The 21,949-nt window shown below is 43.5% G+C and overlaps 1 protein-coding gene across 3 annotated transcripts in view; it reads right to left on the bottom strand.

The window, feature by feature from the left end:
* SETD2 (SET domain containing 2, histone lysine methyltransferase) overlaps positions 1-21,949 on the bottom strand; it is a 144,019-nt gene that overhangs the window by 44,031 nt on the left and 78,039 nt on the right. For 2 of the 3 annotated variants that reach the window (XM_026651987.1, XM_026651988.1), the window contains exons 13-15: positions 14,358-14,406; positions 11,102-11,282; positions 4,915-5,590 (exon numbers count right to left, since the gene is read on the bottom strand). In XM_026651987.1, coding sequence (XP_026507772.1) covers positions 4,915-5,590; positions 11,102-11,282; positions 14,358-14,406 — 906 coding nt within the window. Of the gene's footprint in view, positions 1-4,914; positions 5,591-11,101; positions 11,283-14,357; positions 14,407-21,949 lie in introns of those variants that run through there. The other variant, XR_003369800.1, reaches the window with a different exon arrangement.

The following is a 21,949-nucleotide window of genomic DNA, read 5'->3' as shown; positions in this document are numbered from 1 at the left end:
AGAAGACATAAGAACGGCCATACTGGGTCAGACCAAAGGTCCATCCAACCCAGTATCCTTTCTGCCGACAGTGGCCAATGCCAGGTGCCCCAGAGGGAGTGAACCTAACAGGTAATGATCAAGTGATCTCTCTCCTGACATCCATCTCCACCCTCTGACAAACAGAGGCTAGGGACACCATTCCTTACTCATCCTGGCTAATAGCCATTAATGGACTTAACCTCCATGAATTTATCTAGTTCTCTTTTAAACCCTGTTACAGGCTTAGCCTTCACAACCTCCTCAGGCAAGGAGTTCCACAGGTTGACTGTGCGCTGTGTGAAGAAGAACTTCCTTTTGTTTTAAACCAGCTGCTTATTAATTTCATTTGGTGGCCCCTAGTTCTTATATTATGGGAACAAGTAAATAACTTTTCCTTATTCACTTTCTCCACACCACTCATGATTTTATATACACCTCTATCATATCCCCCCTTAGTCTTCTCTTTTCCAAGATGAAAAGTCCTAGCCTCTTTAATCTCTTCTCATATGGGACCTGTTCCAAACCCCTAATCATTTTAGTTGCCCTTCTCTGAACCTTTTCTAATGCCAGTATATCCTTTTTGAGATGAGGAGACCACATCTTTATGCAGTATTCAAGATGTGGGCGAACCATGGATTTATATAAGGGCAATAAGATATTCATCTTATTCTCGATCCCTTTTTTAATGATTCCTAACATCCTGTTTGCTTTTTAGACTGCCGCGGCACACTGCGGGGACGTCTTCAGAGAACTATCCACGATGACTCCAAGATCTCTTTCCTGATTAGTTGTAGCTAAATTAGCCCCCATCATATTGTATTTATAGTTGGGGTTATTTTTTCCAATGTGCATTACTTTACATTTATCCACATTAAATTTCATTTGCCATTTTGTTGCCCAATCACTTAGTTTCGTGAAATCTTTTTGAAGTTCTTCAGAGTCTGCTTTGGTCTTAACTATCTTGAGCAGTTTAGTATCATCTGCAAACTTTGCCACCTCACTGTTTACCCCTTTCTCCAGATCATTTATGAATAAGTTGAATAGGATTGGCCCTAGGACTGACCCTTGGGAAACACCACTAGTTACCCCTCTCCATTATGGGAATTTACCATTTATTCCTACCCTTTATTCCCTGTCTTTTAACCAGTTCTCAATCCATGAAAGGATCTTCCCTCTTATCCCATGACAGCTTAATTTATGTAAGAGCCTTTGGTGAGGAACTTTGTCAAAGGCTTTCTGGAAATCTAAGTACAGTATGTCCACTGGATCCCCCTTGCAACAGGACAAGAGTCCCTCAGTAAAAGGTCTCAGACATACTGGTACCAAGCAAAGTGTGATCAAAATGTCCTGGGACACAATATGTAAAAATAATAATAAATAATAAATAATCATCATCATGAAATATTCTGAAATCCTTCATTCTCCTGCAATAAACACCTTTAGGTAAATATTGTTCATTACAGCTCTGGGTGAAATCTGTACTTGTTAACTAAGAAGATGAACAACTGTTTTGAAAAGAAATAGTGGACCAGTTCTAAATGAAACAAAGCTTCTTTAGTCTTGAGTACTGTACACAGGCTGAACCCACAAGGGGTAATATGACCCACAGATATGTAAACTGGGGAATCATAGAATCGTAGGACTGGAAGCAACCTCAAGAGGTCTTCTAGTCCAGTCCCGTGCACTCAATATAACACCTCTACTCCTACGCATTGGAGCAGAGGTGTTCTATTGCCTCTGTATTTGGCACTGATGCAATCACTACTGGAATACTGTATCCAGGTCTAGTATTTAGAATTCAGGAAGGATGTTGATACATTAGAGAGGATTCAGAGAAGAGCCATGCGAATCATTAAAGGATTGGAAAACATACCTTACAGTTATGGCTTCTGGGGTTTATTGATTTCACTTTTGGGGATTTTTTTAAAGCAATTTTTGAGTTTTATGCAGATGTATTTTTTCAAGGCTCTTTCTTTGTATATACTTTAATGTGTAATATATATAATTACAGTAGCATATACTGTAATTAGTAATCTCTTTGTAACATTCCTTAGTGGGCTTTAACAAAGTACTGTTTCAAACTCCACAATGTTAAAGCACACTAGGGAATCTTTAGTAACAACCAGTAAGGTCTAAATGGACCAATTAATGCTCAACAAATCTATGCACTTTAGAAATCACATCCATATAATCTGCATTACTGCTCTGTATAGACAAGCCCTTAGATACAAGTAACCATTTCACGTGTTAATCCAATAAACACCGATTTCATTTTTGAGATTGAGAGAGAGAGAGAATGTGTGCGTTTTGGGGGTGTTTATTAGTTACAACCTAAAATCGGAAGCCCTACCCATAATAATAGACTCAAGAAGCTCAGTCTATTTAGTTTATCAAAAAGAAGGTTCAGGGGTGACTGATCACAGTCTAAGTACCTACTACACACAAAGAATAAAAAATAGGTAAGAGGGATCTTCGGTCTAGCAGACAAAGGTATAACAAGATCCAATAGCTGGGAGCTGAAGCTAGACAAATTTAGACTCAAAAAAGATGTACATCGTTAACAGTGAGCGTAATTAACCAACAGAACAATATACCAAGGTGCATTCTCCATCACTGGGAGTTTTTAAATCAAGAGTGGATGTTTTTCTAAAAGTTATGCTCTAGTTCAAATAGGAATTAATTCAGGGGAGTCCTATGGCCTGTGTTATGCAGGAGGTCTGACCAAACGTTCACAATGGTCCTTTCTATCCCCGTAATCTATGCATATATATGATCATCTCTCCCACCTCGACTAGTGACTGACCTCTCTGTTACTGAAATTCCTGTATTAAGCTTTCAGTTTTGGTTGCACATCAGCAGCAAATATTCTTTAAACACGGGATGTGAACTGGCTATTTTTTTAAGTTGGCATTACACAAAAATGATTCATGAAGAGTGAATGAATACACGTATGTCACCCTTAGATGCACTTATGTGCCTTCATTATCACTATATTTTTCAATATTAATAGCAATTAAGACTACTTTCCATTTATGTCTGAGGAGGTTAAAGTAGCTAAAAACTAATGAATTCTCATCACTGCTTTGAAATATTGTGTGGATTTTACAGCTTGGTAAACTGAGGTACAGAAATGTGAAGTAACCTGTTCAAGGCCAGTGATAAAGCAATAGAGTAGAATAGAGAATTTAGGACTCCTGGCTCCCAATTCCCTATATCTAATCACAATCCCTCCAGTAATGGTACTACACATCTGTGTATTTAAAGTCTGTATCATAGCCTAGATATGACTGTGACAGAACAATAAAAATTATGCTAGAATCAGCCCATGGAGTAACCACGACAATTACATGTGGAAATGGAAGATTAGGTGGAACTCAGCAAGCAACAACATAAAGCTGATAACTGAAGTCCTGTTTGTTTTTTGTGCCTTCTCCCTTGAATTGATGCATTTAGGGATGCATTTTTGTGCTCTTGGTGAGTTCTCCCTTCCATCATAACAGAACCAACTTAATCTCTTTATTGTATTTGGAAAATGCAAAAAATAGACCTGAGAGTGGATTTAGTGCTTCTAGAAGGAGCCAGACTGATACTAGCAAAATTGTCGGAGGAAAGTCTACAGCAGGGAAATCCATCTCCCAATGCTCAATCCTGGCCTACTGGGACTACCTCTAGTGATGAATGTGTGTGTGTGTGTGTGTGTGTGTTGCAAGGGAAGGCTTCAGTCTCCATGGCCCAATCAGTCCTGGTTGATGTGTTGAGAATGCCAATACGAAACAAATTAGTGGTGGGCATGTTTTTTGTGATGGACACCTGTCCACGAGGAATTGAATTGACTAGTCAAGTCATTTCACACAGCCCACCAAACAGGTGCTAAATACCAACATCAAACGGTGATAATCATTGATCTGTGCTGAATTCAAATCAGTGACCTACAAATGAAGGACCATTTGTCCTATTAGCAATCTTCAGAGCCACCCAGTTACCCCATGTGCTACATTTGAAGGAAATCTGAATCAGCAACACAGCTGTTACCTAAGATCAAATAGCAGAATCTTTATTAATAGGCAGAAGGAGTCCAAGCTTGATTTTTCAGAGTGCCAGATTGAGTTTAACCAAATCGGTTAGGGAATCGAAAGGGAATGAGTACGGAACACTACATTTTTTGTCGTCATTTCAAGATCTGGTTCCAAACAAAACCCCTCACACCACTGATGGATTGCAGTAAATTGCATGGCATCAGTATCATGGAGTTCCAGCATCATCATAAACTACTCCCTCTTAACCCTCAATTCAGGTCAGCAGAATCCCTGAAGGGATAGATTTCATTGTATTGTTATCCCAACACAGTCTTCTACTTCAGAATTGCAGTAACACTCTAGGGTGCACAGGTACTGCATTCCATATACTTGACAGAGAACCTTAGAGCCCTTGGCCACGTTTCTAAAAATCCACCCACGGGTTAGGAATGTTAAATGACTGCACACCTGCATGTTTTACTGCCTCCATAACATACTACATAAGAGCATAATCCCTTGCCCAGAAGTATCTGTTCTCAAAAACAGACAACATTAACAGAAAAAGTAATGGATAAAACATATATAGAGTAGGAAAAATCTCTCTCCAACTGCTAAGCACTCAGTCCCAATGACTAAGAGATGCTTCACTGTGCACATTAAAGAAAAAAATCTTAAATTGGAGGAGTATGCTTTACTCAGACCCCACAAAGCAGGCCCCCATGATTAAACTGCACCAATGCTGCAGACTCACCAGATACTAGAGTTAACTGTAGAAAAATGCGTCTTTCAGCTAGCAACCTAACTCCTTTCATTGTCTGGTGCCTATCGACAAGCTGTGTTTGAAGGGCTCATTATGCGTTTTCGAATAGAGAGTTACCTGTACAATTGGTGGAGTCGTCTGAGAATAAGGTGATGTCACCCCATAAACAGTCTGACACGTCTGTCCTGGGTAATAGATGGTTGGCTGAGCCTGGGCCGGAGAGTACTGCTGTTGCACAGCCACAGCCTGCTGATTGGAATCCCATACTCCATAACTCTGCCCCTGCACTGGACCCGGGGCAGGCACCGGCAAGACAGCTACAGTAGGTTCCTGATGGACCACGGGGTCACTTTGTGCTACGTACTGAGGCGCAGAAACCTCCATCGTTGTTGCTACATGTTGTACTACTGGTACCGGCTGAGGAGTAGTCAGGGGTGGTTCGACTGCGTGCCCAACCAAAGTCTGGGGATGCTCATAGGCTGCAGGAGAGCACATAGGATCCAGGCTCGGCGTGGGTAGTAGCACCTTCCCAGCATTGGGATTGCTGGGATCCACATAAGCCTGCATGGGATAGCCAGGGGGATAGCCAATAAAGCTGTGGTGGGGAGCGCTGTAGCCCATGGAATCGTATGGAAGTGGGGAAGTCATCCCTAGGTTCTGTAGTTGCTGCTGTTGTTTCTGAGCCTCCCGCTGAGCTACTTCCTGTTCGAACAGCTTCCTGCGTTCTTCCGTGGACAGCTTGTTGCGATCCTTGAGCCGCACTTTCTTCTTAGAAGAAGCGGGTGTGTCATACCTGAAAAAGAGAACCACTTCATAACTTCTGCCCCAGAGTCACACAGATTATAGGGGCACCCTCGGATACTATTTATAGATAAAGGCCCATTAATAAATGCATTAAAAACCAAAAGGAGAGGGAAGGTAGGAATCATAACAGAACATTTATTGCTCCAAATTGAACCTTGGATCACATTTCTTCACTCTAGAGTGAATTTTAAAATTCTTTTAAAGAAAAGATAGCCTGAAACAGAGTGCAAAAGAAAAACAACTCACTAGGTTTGGACTTTTTTCCATTTCATACACAGACTCATATTCTCTGCATGTGTGCGCAAGACATTCACATATACACACACACACACACACACACACACACGTATAGCATTTACTTTTCTAAAAAGCTCATTCAAAATAATGCAAAAGAGCTTGTTCATATCATCACAGGCAGATCTAATCCTGAAACTTAACCTTTTGGTGGAGGAAAGAAAACCACAGTACTGAAAGAACCCCAAACGAAGTATCCAGTACCACACCAGATTAAAAAAAAAAAAAAAATCCAGTGAAAGTTTATTCAGACCAGCAATAGTTTACACGTTCCCTTTCTGGGCCCCCTCAAGCTGCATTTGCATAAGTAAAAGTTAACATAACTTGTTATACATGGGGTAAATGTAACATACTATCCAGTAATAGAGGCATTCCTAAAAATTTTCATAGCGTGGTCCACATCTTAAGTTACTTGGTTCCCTCTCTTCCCATTAACATATCATCTCTCTGTGGTCAGTACAGTAATGGCCTTTTGGAAAAGTAATATTAGGAAAAGAATATTTTTAGGGTTTTTAATGCGCTTTTAGCAACTGGAACATGAAGAAGCCAGAACCTTGTGATTAGCCAGCCTTTTGCGAGCCAACAGTGGTTCGGACCACAGCTGGGTAGCCTCTGCCGCGTTGCAATATAATGCATAAGCAAAAGGAGTTTGGGCAAATGATCTTTCCAGTGGGAACCTAAACCTTAGAATTCCCTAACTATTTTATGTTTACACTGGCAAGTCTTAATTGTGAATTAAGAGGTTGACATTGAGTAGCATCCAAAAATATTGAGGAACCTCATGTCACTGTTTCCCCACTCCTGTAATGCTCAGTCCCCTGGAGGATTTCCCTCTTCACAGCTGCATCATGGCTCTGGGTCTGTCAGAGCATTTAAGGATTTTAGCCGAGCAACACAGATAATTATGCTGTCTCTGTGTAACATACATTTTATGTGCCTTTATGCCCTCAAGTTCAGGCAATGCAACCCAAGAGAAATTGTGCTGGATAACCTAAACAGTATCTATTGCATTATAACTTTTCCTAGTGGTCAACATGATAGCAGATAACATTACACTGATATTTCCTTATAGCTCCCTTTTCATAGGCTCATAAATTTCTCAAAATGTATCTGTTTTGGCTGATATTTTCCATGCTTCGTGACTCTCAATTTTTTTATAAAGGGAATGAAATATATTCACTGATCTGGAGCTACGCAAGGGTGAAAAACATTCAAACGTTTCTGCCACAAGAAGATTAAGACTTCTTTGAATGCATAACTCAATAATTGACATTCAACCACTGAGACCTTCCGGAACGTTAATTATTTCTGAATACTAGTCTCCATCTTAATTTGCAAATGTTAAACAATGGAATAATAAACTGACTTCCATTTAGAGTTGTGCTATTTACTGGACCACAGATCTGCCTAAAAAAATGTGGTTAGATCTTTTCTATTTATTTATTTAAATAGGAGTAACATTTTTCTTCCTGAAACACAAAACAGCTGAAGAGATTTTCCAGGGGTAAAAAAGATAGCTTAGGTCAGACACAAAGCATGTAAAATTAAAGATGAAAAGGTGGATATTTTTGGAAGTTATGAGTGCATGAAAACAGGGGCTACAAGTGAAAATGCTTTGCAGCATTAACTATAGTGGGTTCTACAAAGCATCCAATATATTCATATATGTCAACTTTTTATTCATGCATCCAGTTTGCATATCAAGAACATATTGCTACAAGTACATCAGTTAAGATGCCCTTTTGTTTCTTCAGTCCAATTCAAATACCTGTGAGTATTTATGTTTATATGAATCTTGTTGGTAGTGAGAATCCAATTTAAATAATTGAACGAAAAAGTCAATATTTTTCTGCACTTATCTGAAGAACTTACATTAAGAGCCAACTCACACAAAGGAATAAATACAAAAAAAAAAGCAAGTGATTCAGTCGTGACGTTAAGCGTGTGTCATAATAGTTCCTCCATTCATCCAAGGACCCATCTCCTCTAGGAGAATCTCCACTCCAGAGCAGCAGCAAGGGCAAGGAAGCGTGACAAGGGCATGCCAGCATACCTCCAAATCCTCCAGTGTTCTGAGAACATCTTTGGAGTTCTTCACCCCTCTGACGTCATCTGTTCTGCTCACCTCCACTATACGGATTTCATACAGTTTTTTGGAATGAAGTACTATCCAAAGTGCCCTAGCTACAGACTGATTGGCCCATATTACGAGATGGGGTCAGATTAATGATTATTAGGATGCCTCTAAGGGCAGTGATCCCCTCATTCTCCAAGCCTCATTTTTGCCATGCTACATTTTGCATATTTTCCTCTTATACAAAGTCGCTGTTTAAACAGAGAGGGTGTATCTGGGAAGAACATGCAAAGAAAGGGCTTCCTGACCTCTAGCACCAGAGACCACTCATGCTCAATCATTTGCTAGTCAGTATTTTCTGTTTTTCTAATCTTCCTCTTGCTGTAACAAGAACTTTCCTGCCATGAAGTTTACCTTGTCTCATGTTTCCTGTGCTTTTTGCCTTTTTATCTCTCTCTATATATGTTAGTAATTCATCCATCTTGACTTCTGCCTCTAGTCATTTGTTTGGTTTTTGTTCTGCAAATGGATATTTTTTGTGGATTTATACTCCAATTTTTATGCTGACCTTTCAAACATGCTTAATAGAGAATAACATGAGGACAATGGAATGCTGTGTTATTTGAAAAATGTGACTTTTTTGTAATCAATTCTTCTCTCTTGGCTTTTCTGAAGTCCATATAGTAGACCTTGACTGGCTTGGTACTGGCTTTAACAAGGATGTGTGCTGCATTTTAGATAGTCAGAACAAGAGTTCTGTCTTGCCCCCAAGAATCCCACATACTTAATGTAATGTTTATTAACGCCACAGACCTCTGCTGCCTTTCATCATCTCCAAGTATCGCTTATTCATAATTCTCAACTCCTTGTTTTCTGTGAACAGCTCTACACACTCTGCTTCACTTGCCCAACCGGCTCCACCAGCCGTCACATTTGTCTCTCCAGCCGTCAACACTGGCTCACAGTATCTTGGCTCTCTGAGCAGGGGCCATTTTATTTCCTTTAGACTCTACACAATTCCACACTCACATACAGCACTTGAAAAATAACCATCCAGATGACAGCAGTTGCTAGCCCGGGCAGTTTAAGGGTCCACATGAAAACGAAAGGATATTCTGTAGTGTGATTTGACATGGTTAGCGTACACATATGGCTCATGCTCAATACTTGGGACATACTTTTAGCCATTTGTTATATTTAACAGGACTTTTCTCCCTCCAAACATGGCGGTATTTGCTAATCCTGCAGAAGGAATATATATTATATTAAACATGGACCATAACTATTAAATTTCAGTAGGTTGCCACACTGTTCCCAACCAACTTTCTGTATGCCAATTTCTCCTCTTATTGTGCGCCACTCCATTTACTTCCATCGGGTTGTATTAATGACATCAGAATAATGAAAGTGTGCATGTATTCTGACTTTAAAGTTGCAAGCAGTTTAATGGCAGGCAGGCAGACAGGAGTGGTTGGACCACAGGACTAGGAGCCAGAAGGTTCTCAAATTCTAATCCTAACTTCCTGCATGGTCTGTGACAAGTCCCTCTTGGACTGGGGGTTGAAGCTCACTCAGCAGATCTGAGTCCAATACCTAGTTTTGTCAGACTTCCTGTGTGATCTTGGCCAAGTCACAACCTCTCTTTCCCTTAGTTTCCCATCTGAAAAATGGGGATACTACCTCTTTCCTCCCACCCTTTGTCCATCTTGTCTATTTAGACTGTGAACTCCTCTGGGCAGGGACTGTCTCTTACTCTGTGTATGTACTGCACCTAACACTATGGACCCCGGATCTTGGTTAGGGCCTCTTGCTGCTAATGTAATACAAACCAAATGAAATCACTTCTGAATTGTTTTTGTGCATTGTCAATTTCACTGTTTCCCATAGGTAATTAGCCAGTTCTCCCCTTTGTCTGGATGTTTCACAGAAAAGTATTTTTAAGATAGTTTGATTAAAAAAAAAAACCACAAAAATTTGCAAAGGGTCTCAGGGGCAGGTGTAGTAACTGAAGCTACTTTAAACTAATTAAAAAAATTAATTAGATTTCAAGGTGAGGGCATCTCTAACCTCTTATTTAAAGTTTGCCTATATGTAATATGAAGACACTGCTTACCTACCTCATAGGATATTTTTGAAGGGCTAATTAGATAACCATCTGGAAAGAACTTTAAAGACAAGAAGTGCTATACAAGTAGTATGCAAGACGGGAATAGCAGCGCTTCACTAACCTCTCACGTGCTGGCAAAGCTAAGCTGTGAAGAAACCGTGCAGGGGAGACTGCCAACAGATTGCTCAGGAAGGACCACCATCATGTGGAGCCATCTTAATTGTTTTTATAAGTTTCTAAGAGTCACTTTACCTGAGCAAATGCAGCCTGATGAACCTGTTTGTGGTGAAAGGGGAAGGAAGGGTAATGGGAGAGAAATAGCTGCCTGGTGATGCATTTCCTTGGGTTATTTTTTGCTGGATAGCTACTGGATAATTTCAATTTTTTATATATAAAAAGGTGCTTTTGAGGATTTTCTATGTATCCAGGGCAGTTATTTCATTTTTGGCTTTGCGCTTTTATTATCTGCAGTGTGCAGGCAGGTGCTAGTGCAAAGTAATTTAAAATTAAATACAGTATCTCCTGGATAGGCTAAAGGGAAGTCTTCTGAGTCCAGTTTGGGACCCTCTGACTTCCTCTCTAAACTTTCCCACTTTCATGGTCATTTTTGAATGAGGACTGGATACGGCGTCCATCACCAAAACACCACCAGCATAATTCGTTCCCAAGCAGCACTAAGAAGTTGATGGGAGGCGCTAAGGGTATTTGTGATGGTCTGGTCAGCTCTTCTCAGCTGTAGCTACACAACTCCAAACAACACTAGCTGAAGCGGACTACATTTGAAGCCGTCATCTACAAATGAAAGACTTGCTTCCACGTCCATTATCAGTAACCACACAGCGTATTCATTTAATAGAAAATTTCCTCTTTCCTATTTATTTTCAGGTGGTCACAAATATCATCTTTAGCAACTTTAGTTTGAAAAGGCAAAATAAATTCAACTTTCCCCTCTTGGACTGACACAGGATCATCAGAACCCTCAGCATGAGCATCCTTGATGGAAACGGTACAGTAAGACAACTTGCCTGTCATCCGGCCTCTTGGTTCCTCGCTCGTAGGCCGAAGATGGTGGGGACAAGGACTCTCTCCGTTTCTTCTTCTCTTTACTCTGGCTCTGCCTCTCAGGGTCTCTCTCTCTGCTCTGGTTGGGATTCTTTGGGGTAGCAGTTTGGTCCCTATGACCCACTGCATCCCTCCCACGATCTCCTGTTAAGCAAGATGGATAAAAGGAAGTAGTCTTTACATTTCAGTAGGTTTCTGCTTTCACCTTTGCTGCTGTTGTAGTATGTGTATTTTTTGGTCCATTCACTCAAATGAAATGCAGGATGCCCCATATTAGCACTACACTGTAGTTATGGCTGAGACAATACTTTCTTTTTAACACCCTATTTTTAGTGACTTCTCTCTTTCCTGGGGTATTACGTAACAAGCTGAAATGTATCATGCTTATTCTTAGACCCCATGGGAATTCCTCCTCCTCCTCCAACTGAATTTGAAGAAAATTATGTAATCAGAGTGAAAAATGATGTCTTCAGACCTTAATATAGGTTATTAGATGCATTTTTGCACTTGAAAAGTTTGGATATAAAAAAACTTGGCATGTACATAGTCTTCAACACTGATTATGTATTTTATTAGACTTGAAAAGCATCTGGTTAAGAACTCTAGAAGTTTTTAACAAGGGGAAGCATGCAGTGTGTGTGGTAAAACTTGAATTTTGTCTCCAGATAATCAGCCCAGGTGACAAAGTGCACTGGCGGAGTGTGCCTTTGTATCAATCACTAGGGACACGTTTTGACACTACGGCCTCTTTCATATACAATTTGAACATAATTGCTTCCGTAAAACCCTTTTAAACAAGAAACAGGTCCTAATCAGTGTTTAGACATGTTGACACAACACAATATATTCCTTCAACTTTTTGGCACTCTATATCTTTTACACTACTGTCATTTTTCACAATTGATCTGTGCACCCCGAATTTACAGCACTGACAAGTTACTATAGCTATCAAGGAACTGTCACATTAATTATAAGACACTTGCAGTGAGACAGGTCATGATATTTTGCACTGTTATCAGTGATTCTCCAGAGCATACGCTGTCTGTCTGCAAAACAGTGTCACACTGATGAAGCACCTGTCAGTCTGCAAGGAGTGATGCCTTCTGCTAACTGTAAGCACATTCTAGGATGCTTTTCATAATGGCCAACCCCCAACACCTATATCCTGATTCCTGTCTTAGTCAAGGGTGGGTCGGGAAAGAGGAATTAAGCACAATCAAAATTACAGAGGTACCAAACATGCAAAAGGAAAGAACTGCCAAGTGACCTGGAGAGTAAGTACAGCAGGAAACAGGGACATTTGGCCCCATAAAATAAGAGCCTCCTACAAGCTGTGAAGAGAAATAATTTTATAGAATCAGAATTTAAGACTATTGAAGCCCATCCGATAATTTCTACACCTAGCCCACAACTTCTCTCTGAGCTATGAATAAACGGCAGGGATACAAGATGCAGATTTCATAATCAGTTACACCTATCACATTAAGAGAATTTCTTTAACAGTGTCCTATTTTTTCTCTCTTTAATAGGGTCTTAATATTAATGTCTCCTGTACGGCTGCCAGATGGAAAGGCATAGAAAGGGGAAAGAGAAGTGGAGAAGATGCTTCAAGAGAGGAGCTTGATTTTAAAAAATGGCCCACTTCTGGAAGCCACAGCATTATACCACAAGAGAACTCTGAAGTGAATGTATTATCACGGTGTGAGTGCACATATAACATACCACGGTGCTGTACTGTATTAATAGCTAATTCCTTGAGTGCTCATATCTGAATCATTGCAAAGCTGAAAATGTGCAAGGACTTGGTTGTGCAAATGTCTAATATATCCAACACATCTCAAGAATGCCATTAATTCTTCAGGGTGCATCAGAGTATTTTCTAACAGAAAAACTACCCTTTGGCAATGTCGCTAGCACAATTCAATTAATTTGTCAAAGGTCACCCAATCAATGTAAATTGTAGCATGAATTGCTGTTTGTGAAGAGCAGTGGGGTTGCTCTTTCTGCAGTGCTCGAGAACAACCTCTTTAGCTCCAATCTTTTTTACGTCAGGGAAAAAACAAAAACAAAAACAGGCTCTTAGTCCCTGCAAATGAGCAACATAAGGTGCCCAGAGCATATAAGTCACTTTCCACAAATGCCCCCATGTCACGTAGCACTAGATGTAATTTAACATCTTGTTTTAATTGATTTTGTTCTTGTGGGGCTGTGCATAGATAAAAAGTAACAAGCACTACACACCAGTTTTGAGTTCCCCTTCTCCTCATGAAACAGTGAGTAACAGGTGCAAACACACAGTCTGAGCTAAAGTTACAAATCAGTGACCTGGTGAGACAGAACAGAATTGCAACCTAGGGGTACAAACTGCTTCTGTTTCATGTTTATATCGAACTGCAGTATGCGTGGAGATCCTTGGACCCATGTACAAAAGAGCTACTGATATGTAAACGGAGCTTGGAAACCATGTTCTAATCTTGCCTTTTACCCAGGCTATGGTACCATTCTCAAAATTGGTTTAAACCCCTTTCAGGTCCACTCACATTGGTCTGCTGAAAAGTGGTTTTAAGCTGGTTCAGCAAACATGACTTAAGACCTGGTGCGTACGACACCTGAAGCTGGGGACCCACCAAAGGAAGATATTCAGTTAACGGGAGATGCACTGTATGGAGTCCAATACCAATAGGCACAGAGAGAAGCCTCTGAGTTTAAAGCCCCCTCTTGTCCATGTACCGATAAGCCTCTGTACATCCCACTCTGAATTTCCTTACTGTGACCAGATTATGTATTAGGTAGAGAGGAACACTGGCCTCATGGTTAAGTCACTGGGCTGGGATTCAGGAGATGTGGGTTAAATTCTTAGCTTTCCCATAGACTGTGTGACTTTGAGCAAGTCATTTACTCCCTGCGCTGCAGTTCCCGATCTTAAAACGAAAATAGTAATATTTCCTTTCTCCCAACGTTCGCCTATATTGTCTACCTAGATTGTAAACGGTTTAGGGCAGAAACCGCCTTGAACAATGTGTATGTATAGCATCAACCACAAGGGATCCTGTAGGCTCCATTGTAATACATATAATAAAAAAGTGATTTTGTGTGTGTGTGCGTGTGCGCGCGCAACCTCTCTGATAAGCATTCAACTTTAGACACAAGGAAAATGAATCCTCTCTGGAGGAAATTACAGTTTCAGCTGCTACTTGAAAGGTATCCTTGACTACCTACCACTACTCTCCTTTTCAGCTTGACTCTTCTTCGGGATTCGATACACCTCCTGCAAAGCAAGCCAGAAAAATAATCAGATTTTCAGCTGGACATTGAGACGACGGCTGATATAACTGTGGGGTGGGAGGGATCACATAAGTCCCACAACTTTGTAAACAACAGAACAAAAAGGTCCAGGTCTCTTAAAGTGCAGATATAGTTCTAAAAACATGGCATTGTGGTGGGTCCTATTTTATTTTCTCTCAATAACTTGTATATCAGATCTGTTCAGTTTATACAACCATCCCAAGTGCTACAGTCACTCTGTGTCAGCAATCCAAGTATGTCAGCAGAGGATTCAAGCCAGCAGGATCTAAAGTTGCCATCTTTCCTGTTGACTATAAATATACAGAGTTGGAGATGTACTGAAATAAAAATCAAAGGATGCCTTTTCTAATGGTAAACCAACTCTGACCTGAATTAGGTCATTCTCTTTCTGCCTCTTAAGGCCATGTTTACACTAGAGAGCTTACAGTGGCGCAGCTGTATCAGTGCAGCTGCGCGGCTGTAAGCTCTCTCATGTAGCCACTCTAAGGGCTTGTCCACACTGGCACGTTACAGCGCTGCAACTTTCTCGCTCAGGGGTGTGAAAAAACACCAACCCCCCGAGCGCAGCAAGTTTCAGTGTTCTAAAGCGACAGTGTAGACAGTGCACCAGCGCTGGGAGCCGCACTACGCCCCTCGTGGAGGTGGGTTTTTTAGAGCGCTTTAACGTTGCCAGTGTAGATTAGCCCTCAGGTGACAGGACAGAACCCTCCTTTCGACGCAATTAATCCACTCCCAACGAGCGGTGGTAGCTATGTCAGCAGGAGAGGTCAGATATGATGTGATCGACCAGGCCAAGACAAGCGTTCGAGCTAAGCAGAGCTCTTCTTCAAGTCTGAGAAAGGCAATCAGAGTGTCACAGCTAAATGCAATGTGGAACAGATTGGGAAGCCTAGAAGTTAACTCTGTTGCAAGGGACCATTCAAAATGAAGTGGCCCATTAACACCGCTGCAGTCATAGGACAAAAGAGGGTTAGCCATGTCTACACCAGAAACTTTAGGGCTTGGCTACACTTGCAAGTTAGAGCGCATTAAAGCAGCCCTGGGCGCCCTAACTCCTGAGGTGTCCACACTGGCAAGGCACGTAGAGCGCCTGGACTCTGCAGCTGGAGTGCTCCTGGTAATCCACCTCCACGAGAAGCATAAAGCTTGCTGCGCCCCGGCTGAAACGCCCGGGCATCAGTGTGGACAACGTGTTGCATTACTGCGCTGTGATTGGCCTCCAGAAACGTCCCATAATCCCCTGAAGTCAAGTGGCCACTCTTGTCATTGTTTTGAACTCCGCTGCAGGCATGGGAATATCCCCTTTCAAAGCGCCGTTTCTGACAGCCGGCATGCTTATCTGCTCCGGGACAAAGCAAACTATTAGTGTGGAATACTGAACTTACAAGACAGCACGCTGACACTCAGCCCCTGAAAACAAACTGTCTCTCCCCCCACATATACACAACACACTCCCTGTCACACTCCATCCCGCCCCCCATTTGAAAAGCATGTTGCAGCCACTTGCACACTGGGATAGCTAACACAATGCACTGCTCTTTGTGGCGCTGCAAGAGCGCTAATGTGGCCACACCAGTGTGCTTGCAGCTGACAGTGTAAACACATGGCAGCGTTTTCCCTGCTGCGGTCTCCAAAGGCTGGTTTAACTCCCAGCGCTCTACAACTGCAAGTGTAGCCAAGCCCTTACACTGGCACAGCTGTACCGATGCAGCTGCACTACCAAGATAGTTCTTTCGTGTAGCCGCTCTAGGCAGACGGGAGAGAGTTCTCCCGTCGACATAATTAACCCACCCCCAATGAGCGGCGGTAGCTTTGTTGGTGGGGGAAGCTCTTGAAGATGTGCAGGTTGGTGGGAGAGGTCAGATATGGTGTGATCGTTTTGTGAAAAGTTTTTGCCCATGGGTAGAAAATGCTAAAAAAGACAAAAACACCCATCAGATGCAAGCTCCTCACAGACCAGGACACACCAACTCAAAGCAGGACCAGATATGCCAACTTTCGTTAACTGATCGCAAGAGACGTGATTTCTGAGTAAAATTAAGCCTCACTCGTGATCTTGTGATAAAACTCTCAAATGTCAGGATTCACGGCTGAAAAAACAAACAAACAGAAAAAAACCTCCTGACATTTGAGAATTCTGGAAGTGAGGCTAATTTTACTTGGAAATCCTGTCAGCCCCAGGTATGGCAGGGACTCCTGCTGTCAGGTTCACCTCAGGAATGATGGCTCCCTTGCCAGTCTGGGAAGTGGGAGAGGGGACCCTACTGCAGCTCCCAGGCCTGGGGAGGGCAAAGAACCCTATGAGGAGCAAAGGTGAGGCTGGGAGAGCTGGATTATGGCCTAGGGACTGCAGGGGGCTGACGTGATGGGGGTGAGGGCTGATGGGGTGGGGGGCTTTATTGATGGTGGATTCTGAGCAGATGGGATGAGTTCTGGGAGCGGTGGGAGGTGATGGGGGGGTGCTGAACTGATAGGTGGATGAGAGCAGCTGGGGGACAGAACTGATGGGCGACTAAAGGGACAGGATTAATTGCTGGGCAGGAGATGGGCAGATGTGGGGGTGAGAGCTCCTGCAGCAGGGGCCAAAATCACCTTATCTAATACATAAGGGAGAGTGAACACTAGTTGTCCCAGGCACCCACCCTGGGGATGGGCAGGGGGAGTTAAAAAAAAAAAAAAAAAAACACACACACCAAGAAACTGACCTAAAAACAGGTCATAATCTTTTTTTAAAAATGTCATGATTGTTGGACCAATCTCATGATTTTTGATCTCTCGAAGCTGACACTGCAGCACTAGACCCTGCTGTAACAGATGCAAAACCCGCAGACATATCTCCACTGCTACGATGATCAATCCCCTCACCCCCTCAACAGCACACCTTTCAAGATCCAAATATACCTATCACAACATGTGGTGCACCTCAGACCAGCGCATCAAATGCCCCACAACAGCTTTGAAGGTAGAACCAGACAATCACTATGCTCTCGAATGAACTCACACACAAAAATGATAAAAGACAAAAACACGCTATCATCTGCGGGCAAGCACTTTTCACAAAATGATCACTCTATACATGACCTCTCAGTCCTCGTCCTCAAAGGAAACCCGCACAACATCTTCAAAAGATAAGCCTGGGAGCCTACAGTCATTACTTTGCTAGACACCAAAAATCATGGACTCAATAAGGATACTGGTTTTATGTCTCTTTACAACAATCTGTAACCCACTAACACTCCTTTGCCCTATGACTGCAGAGGTGTTAACAGCCCAGTTAATTTTGAGCGGTCCCTTGCAATGCATTAACTCCTATACTTAATCTGTTCCACCTTGTATTTAGCTGTGACACGGATTACCTTTCCCACGTAATCTGGTCTATACTAGAAAATTAGGCTGGATTTACTATGTCAGTCAGGGGTGTGAAAATCCACACTCTCTGAGCAGCATTGTTAAGTTGACCTAAGTCTCCATGTAGGCCTTGTCTACACTAAAGGGAAAAGTCGATCTAAGCTATGCAATTTGAGTTACGTGACTAGCGTAACTCAAGTGAACATAGCTTAGATCTACTTACTGTGGGGGGTCCACACTACGCGATATCGACGGGAGACACTCTCCCATCAACTCCCCTTCCTCTTCTCTATCCAGTGGAGAACAGGAGTCAATGGGAGAGCGATCTGCGGTCAATTTAGTGGATCTTCACTAGACCTGCTAAATCGACTGCTGATGCATTGATCACCGAGCGTCGATCCCCTGGTAAGCGTAGACAAGCCCGTATATAGCACTAGGCCTCTTGGGGAAGTGGATTACCTATGCCGATGGAAGAACCCCTTCCATTGGTGTAGGTAGCGTCTACACTGAAGCGCTACAATGGCGTACCTGTGCTGCTGTAGCATTTTAAGTGAAGACAAGCCCCCGGACTTGAAGAAGAGCTGTGTGTAACTTGAAAGCTTTTCTCAGTCTCTTCCACCAACAGAAGTTGGTCCAATAAAAGCTACTGGCCAGGTCTACGCTACAGACTTCTATTGGTATAACTGTTGCTTAGGGATGTGAAAAATCCACACCCCTGAGCGACGTAGTTATACCGATGTAGCCCCCCATGTAGAGAGCACTATGTCAACAGGAGAGCTTCTCCCATCGCCATAGCCACCGTCTCTCGGGGAGGTGGATTAGCCACTCTGATGGGAGAAGCTCTCCCATGGGGTTAGTAGCACCTTAACGAAAGGGCTACAGCAGTGAGGTAGCACTGGTGCAGCTGCACATGAAGACAAGCCCATTATCTCACCCACCTCGTGTGTCTCTTATTTTATTGTCAATAATCACGCCCCTGCAATCAGAACTGAAGTGAAGTACAATGGATTATGCAGAAGCCAGTACAGTTTCCAACTGACTCTTCAGTAAATGTATTGGCTCTAGAGAGCTAACAGCTAGAATACTTATCAGGAAAGCATTCCTATGTAGAAAGGGTGCTTACGCATATGCTTAAGTGCCTTCCTGGGCCCCAGAACCATGTTTGTGAAACTGGGACTGAACATGTTTAGCCGACCCTCTCGTAGCAAACAGTGTTAGCACGTCCGCCCAGTAGGCTTTTCCAGGAAAAAGTGCATCAACTGTGCGTGGTCATACCTTTCACGTTACACAATTGTGGTTCAATCAGCACACCCCAGGAAAATACAAGCAGCTATCCCACATGATCTCAGCTGCTGGCACAAAGCTCGGGGGTGTTTCTCAAGATAGATATTTTAGGATCTGGGATTTCTTATGCCATGCCGAGAAGCCAACAACCTCATTGGACATAGTGAAGAAAGGAAACCTGCTTTGTGATTCAGGCTGCTATGTTTTCAAGCATTAAAGTGTCAAAGCTGGATTGCCTAGCATTGAGCAACATGTAATCCCACCTGTAGCTGATCTCTCTGTATTGCTGACCTGACCTACGAGATGATGCTCTAGGCCGGGGGTCTCAAACACGTGGCCCGGGGGGCCGCATGCGGCCCACGGGGTTATTTTCTGTGGCCCGCGAGCTCCTCGCGCCCCCCCCCCCCACGTTTACCTAGAGCGGCTCAGGCCTGACACGCAGCGGGGGCAGGGCAGGCTCCCTACCTGCCCTGAGCCCCACGCCACACCTTGCACTCTGACCCCCTGCCCTGAACTCCCTGCTCCACCCCGCACAGCTCCCCCCACTGCCCTGAGCCCCCTGCCGCATCCCTCCTGCACCCTGACCCCCTGCCGCACCCCTCACCCCTCCTGCATCCCAGACCCCAACTCCCTGCCACACCCCTCTTGTACCCCCTGGGGGCAGGGGGTGGGCAGAGTTGGGGTGGGGATTTTGGGGAAGAGGTTGGAATGGGGGCAGGGAATGGGCGGGGCCTCATGGAAGGGGTAGAGTGGGGGCGGGGCCGAGGGCGGCACGGGGGGAGGTGTCAGTAATGCGGCCCTCGGGCCAATGTACTAGTTCTCATGTGGCCCTCGTCGTCATTTGAGTTTGAGGCCCTGCTCTAGGCCAAGCCCGGCTTTACCCCACTGGCAGAATAATAGTGTGACCAGCTACTACAAAAGGAATTTGATGAGGAAATTGGATGACTAAGCACACTCTCAGCATTCTCTTTGAACGGAGCTAGCTCTGACGCTTGAATAAGACCATGCACCGGGTGAAGAGAACTGATTCACACTGTGGAGGTTGGCTACCGACACTCACTACTGCTGCTTGACCTACATGTAGAGCTCAGGGAACTCATCAGCAGTCAACACTGTTTAACTGTTCACACTTCTACCACAGAGACAAGGTGGATGAAGTAATAGCTTTTATTGGACCAATTTCGGTGGGTGAGCGAGACAAGCTTTTGAGCAGCTCTTCTTCAGATCTGGGAAACTTACTCAGAGTGTAATGGCTAAATACAAGGTGGAAGAGATTCCTCAGCACATGGGGGGAGGGGAGGGGAGGGGAAATAGCTCAGTGGTTTGAGCATTGGCCTGCTAAACTCAGGGTTGAGAATTCAGTCCTTGAGGGGGCCACTTAGGGATCTGGGGCAAAATCAGTACTTGGTCCTGCTAGTGAAGGCAGGGGGCTGGACTCGATGACCTTTCAGGGTCCCTTCCAGTTCTATGAGATAGGTACATCTCCATATATTAGTACTACTACTAAGTACTGCTTATGCTGAACAATCTGTTCCACCTTGTATTTAGCCGTTACACTCTGAGTAAGTTTCCCAGACCTGAAGAAGAGCTCTGTATAAGCTAGAAAACTTGTCTTACTTACCCACCAAAATAGGTCCAATAAAAGATATCACTTCACTCACCAGCCCTGCTGACAGCAATTCCGGACCCCAGGACAGAACAGTCAATGGACCCCCTAGAAAGGGATGGCTGAGGTTTACAACGCTACCTTTTATGCTATTGATAACACATTAGAACCCACTATGCGTAAGTTGTGGCGTTGCTTGATCTAGTTAACTTTTTTCCCCAGTTACAGCACCAGTATTAAACAAATTGTGAGCCTAAATAGATGATGTCGAATTTGTTATTTTGAATTATATATTTAAATTAAATAAATACATTATGGAATAAAAATTAATTAATATATCAAGCATTTAAAGAAGCACAAAGTAAGAAAACACCTAAAGTATCAAGTAGGCTAATTAAACACCTAATCGTGATTCATGTGTAATATAAAGACAAGGAAAAACCTGATATACAAGATGTAACCGAATATGACCAACCAGGTTAAAATACACAATACAATATTTGTGCAGCTGGTGCTGTGGGACATCAACACCCAGAGCAATGAGCAGATGGTAGGCATGGTCCGCCACATCTACCGGGAGATCTCCAAGGAGGCGACCAAGGGATAAGGCAGAGGGAAAACCCAAGCCTCATTCTCTGGCTTAGCGGCGGAGGTGGCCCCTTATCCTGTGCTCCGGATAGCGGCTCGTCAGCCAGTGCTAGCGGCAGCGAGGGGAGGGCTGGCCCCACCTGCCTCTCGGCAAACCTAGGGTGGTTCAGTTGGGTGGCTGAATTTTCTGGCTTGTGTCTAGTGATGAGCTGCAGCCCCGGGGGAGGAAATCTGGTAGCGCAGAGGGAGCTTGTTCCTCTTTCAAATCCCCCTGTCCTCAGCCCTGCAGCCGGAAAGCCAGCATGGCAGGCATAGCGGCTCCCGAGCAACCGGAGGAGGCAGCAAGCTCCGCGGTTCCCAGACTGCTGTTGCGAACGCTCTGCCAGACCAGCAGGGTGCAGCAGCGCTCTGAAAAACTGTTACTGGCACAATGAGGGAAGGCGCTCTGTACAGAGCAGCAGGAAACGGATTTCTCTCTTTTTTTAAATTGTAATTTTTATTAAAAAAATATGTATCTATCCCATCCACCTTTTAAATTGCTGGGCCCCTGGGCAATTGACCCCTTCCCCGTGTCGGCAGGCCTGTCACTCACCGTGTGTCTCTAATATCCTGGGACCAACAGGGCTACTACGACACTGCATACTTCTCCCACAGTAAGTCTCATTGTCTTGCTTGATGA

This window comes from Terrapene carolina, unplaced genomic scaffold (assembly GCF_002925995.2).
Source record: "Terrapene carolina triunguis isolate 2854851 unplaced genomic scaffold, T_m_triunguis-2.0 Scaffold111, whole genome shotgun sequence".
In the NCBI taxonomy this organism is placed as follows: Eukaryota; Metazoa; Chordata; order Testudines; family Emydidae; genus Terrapene; species Terrapene triunguis.
Note: the sequence above shows the minus strand (reverse complement) of the source record. Positions and strands in the feature narration are given on the sequence as shown.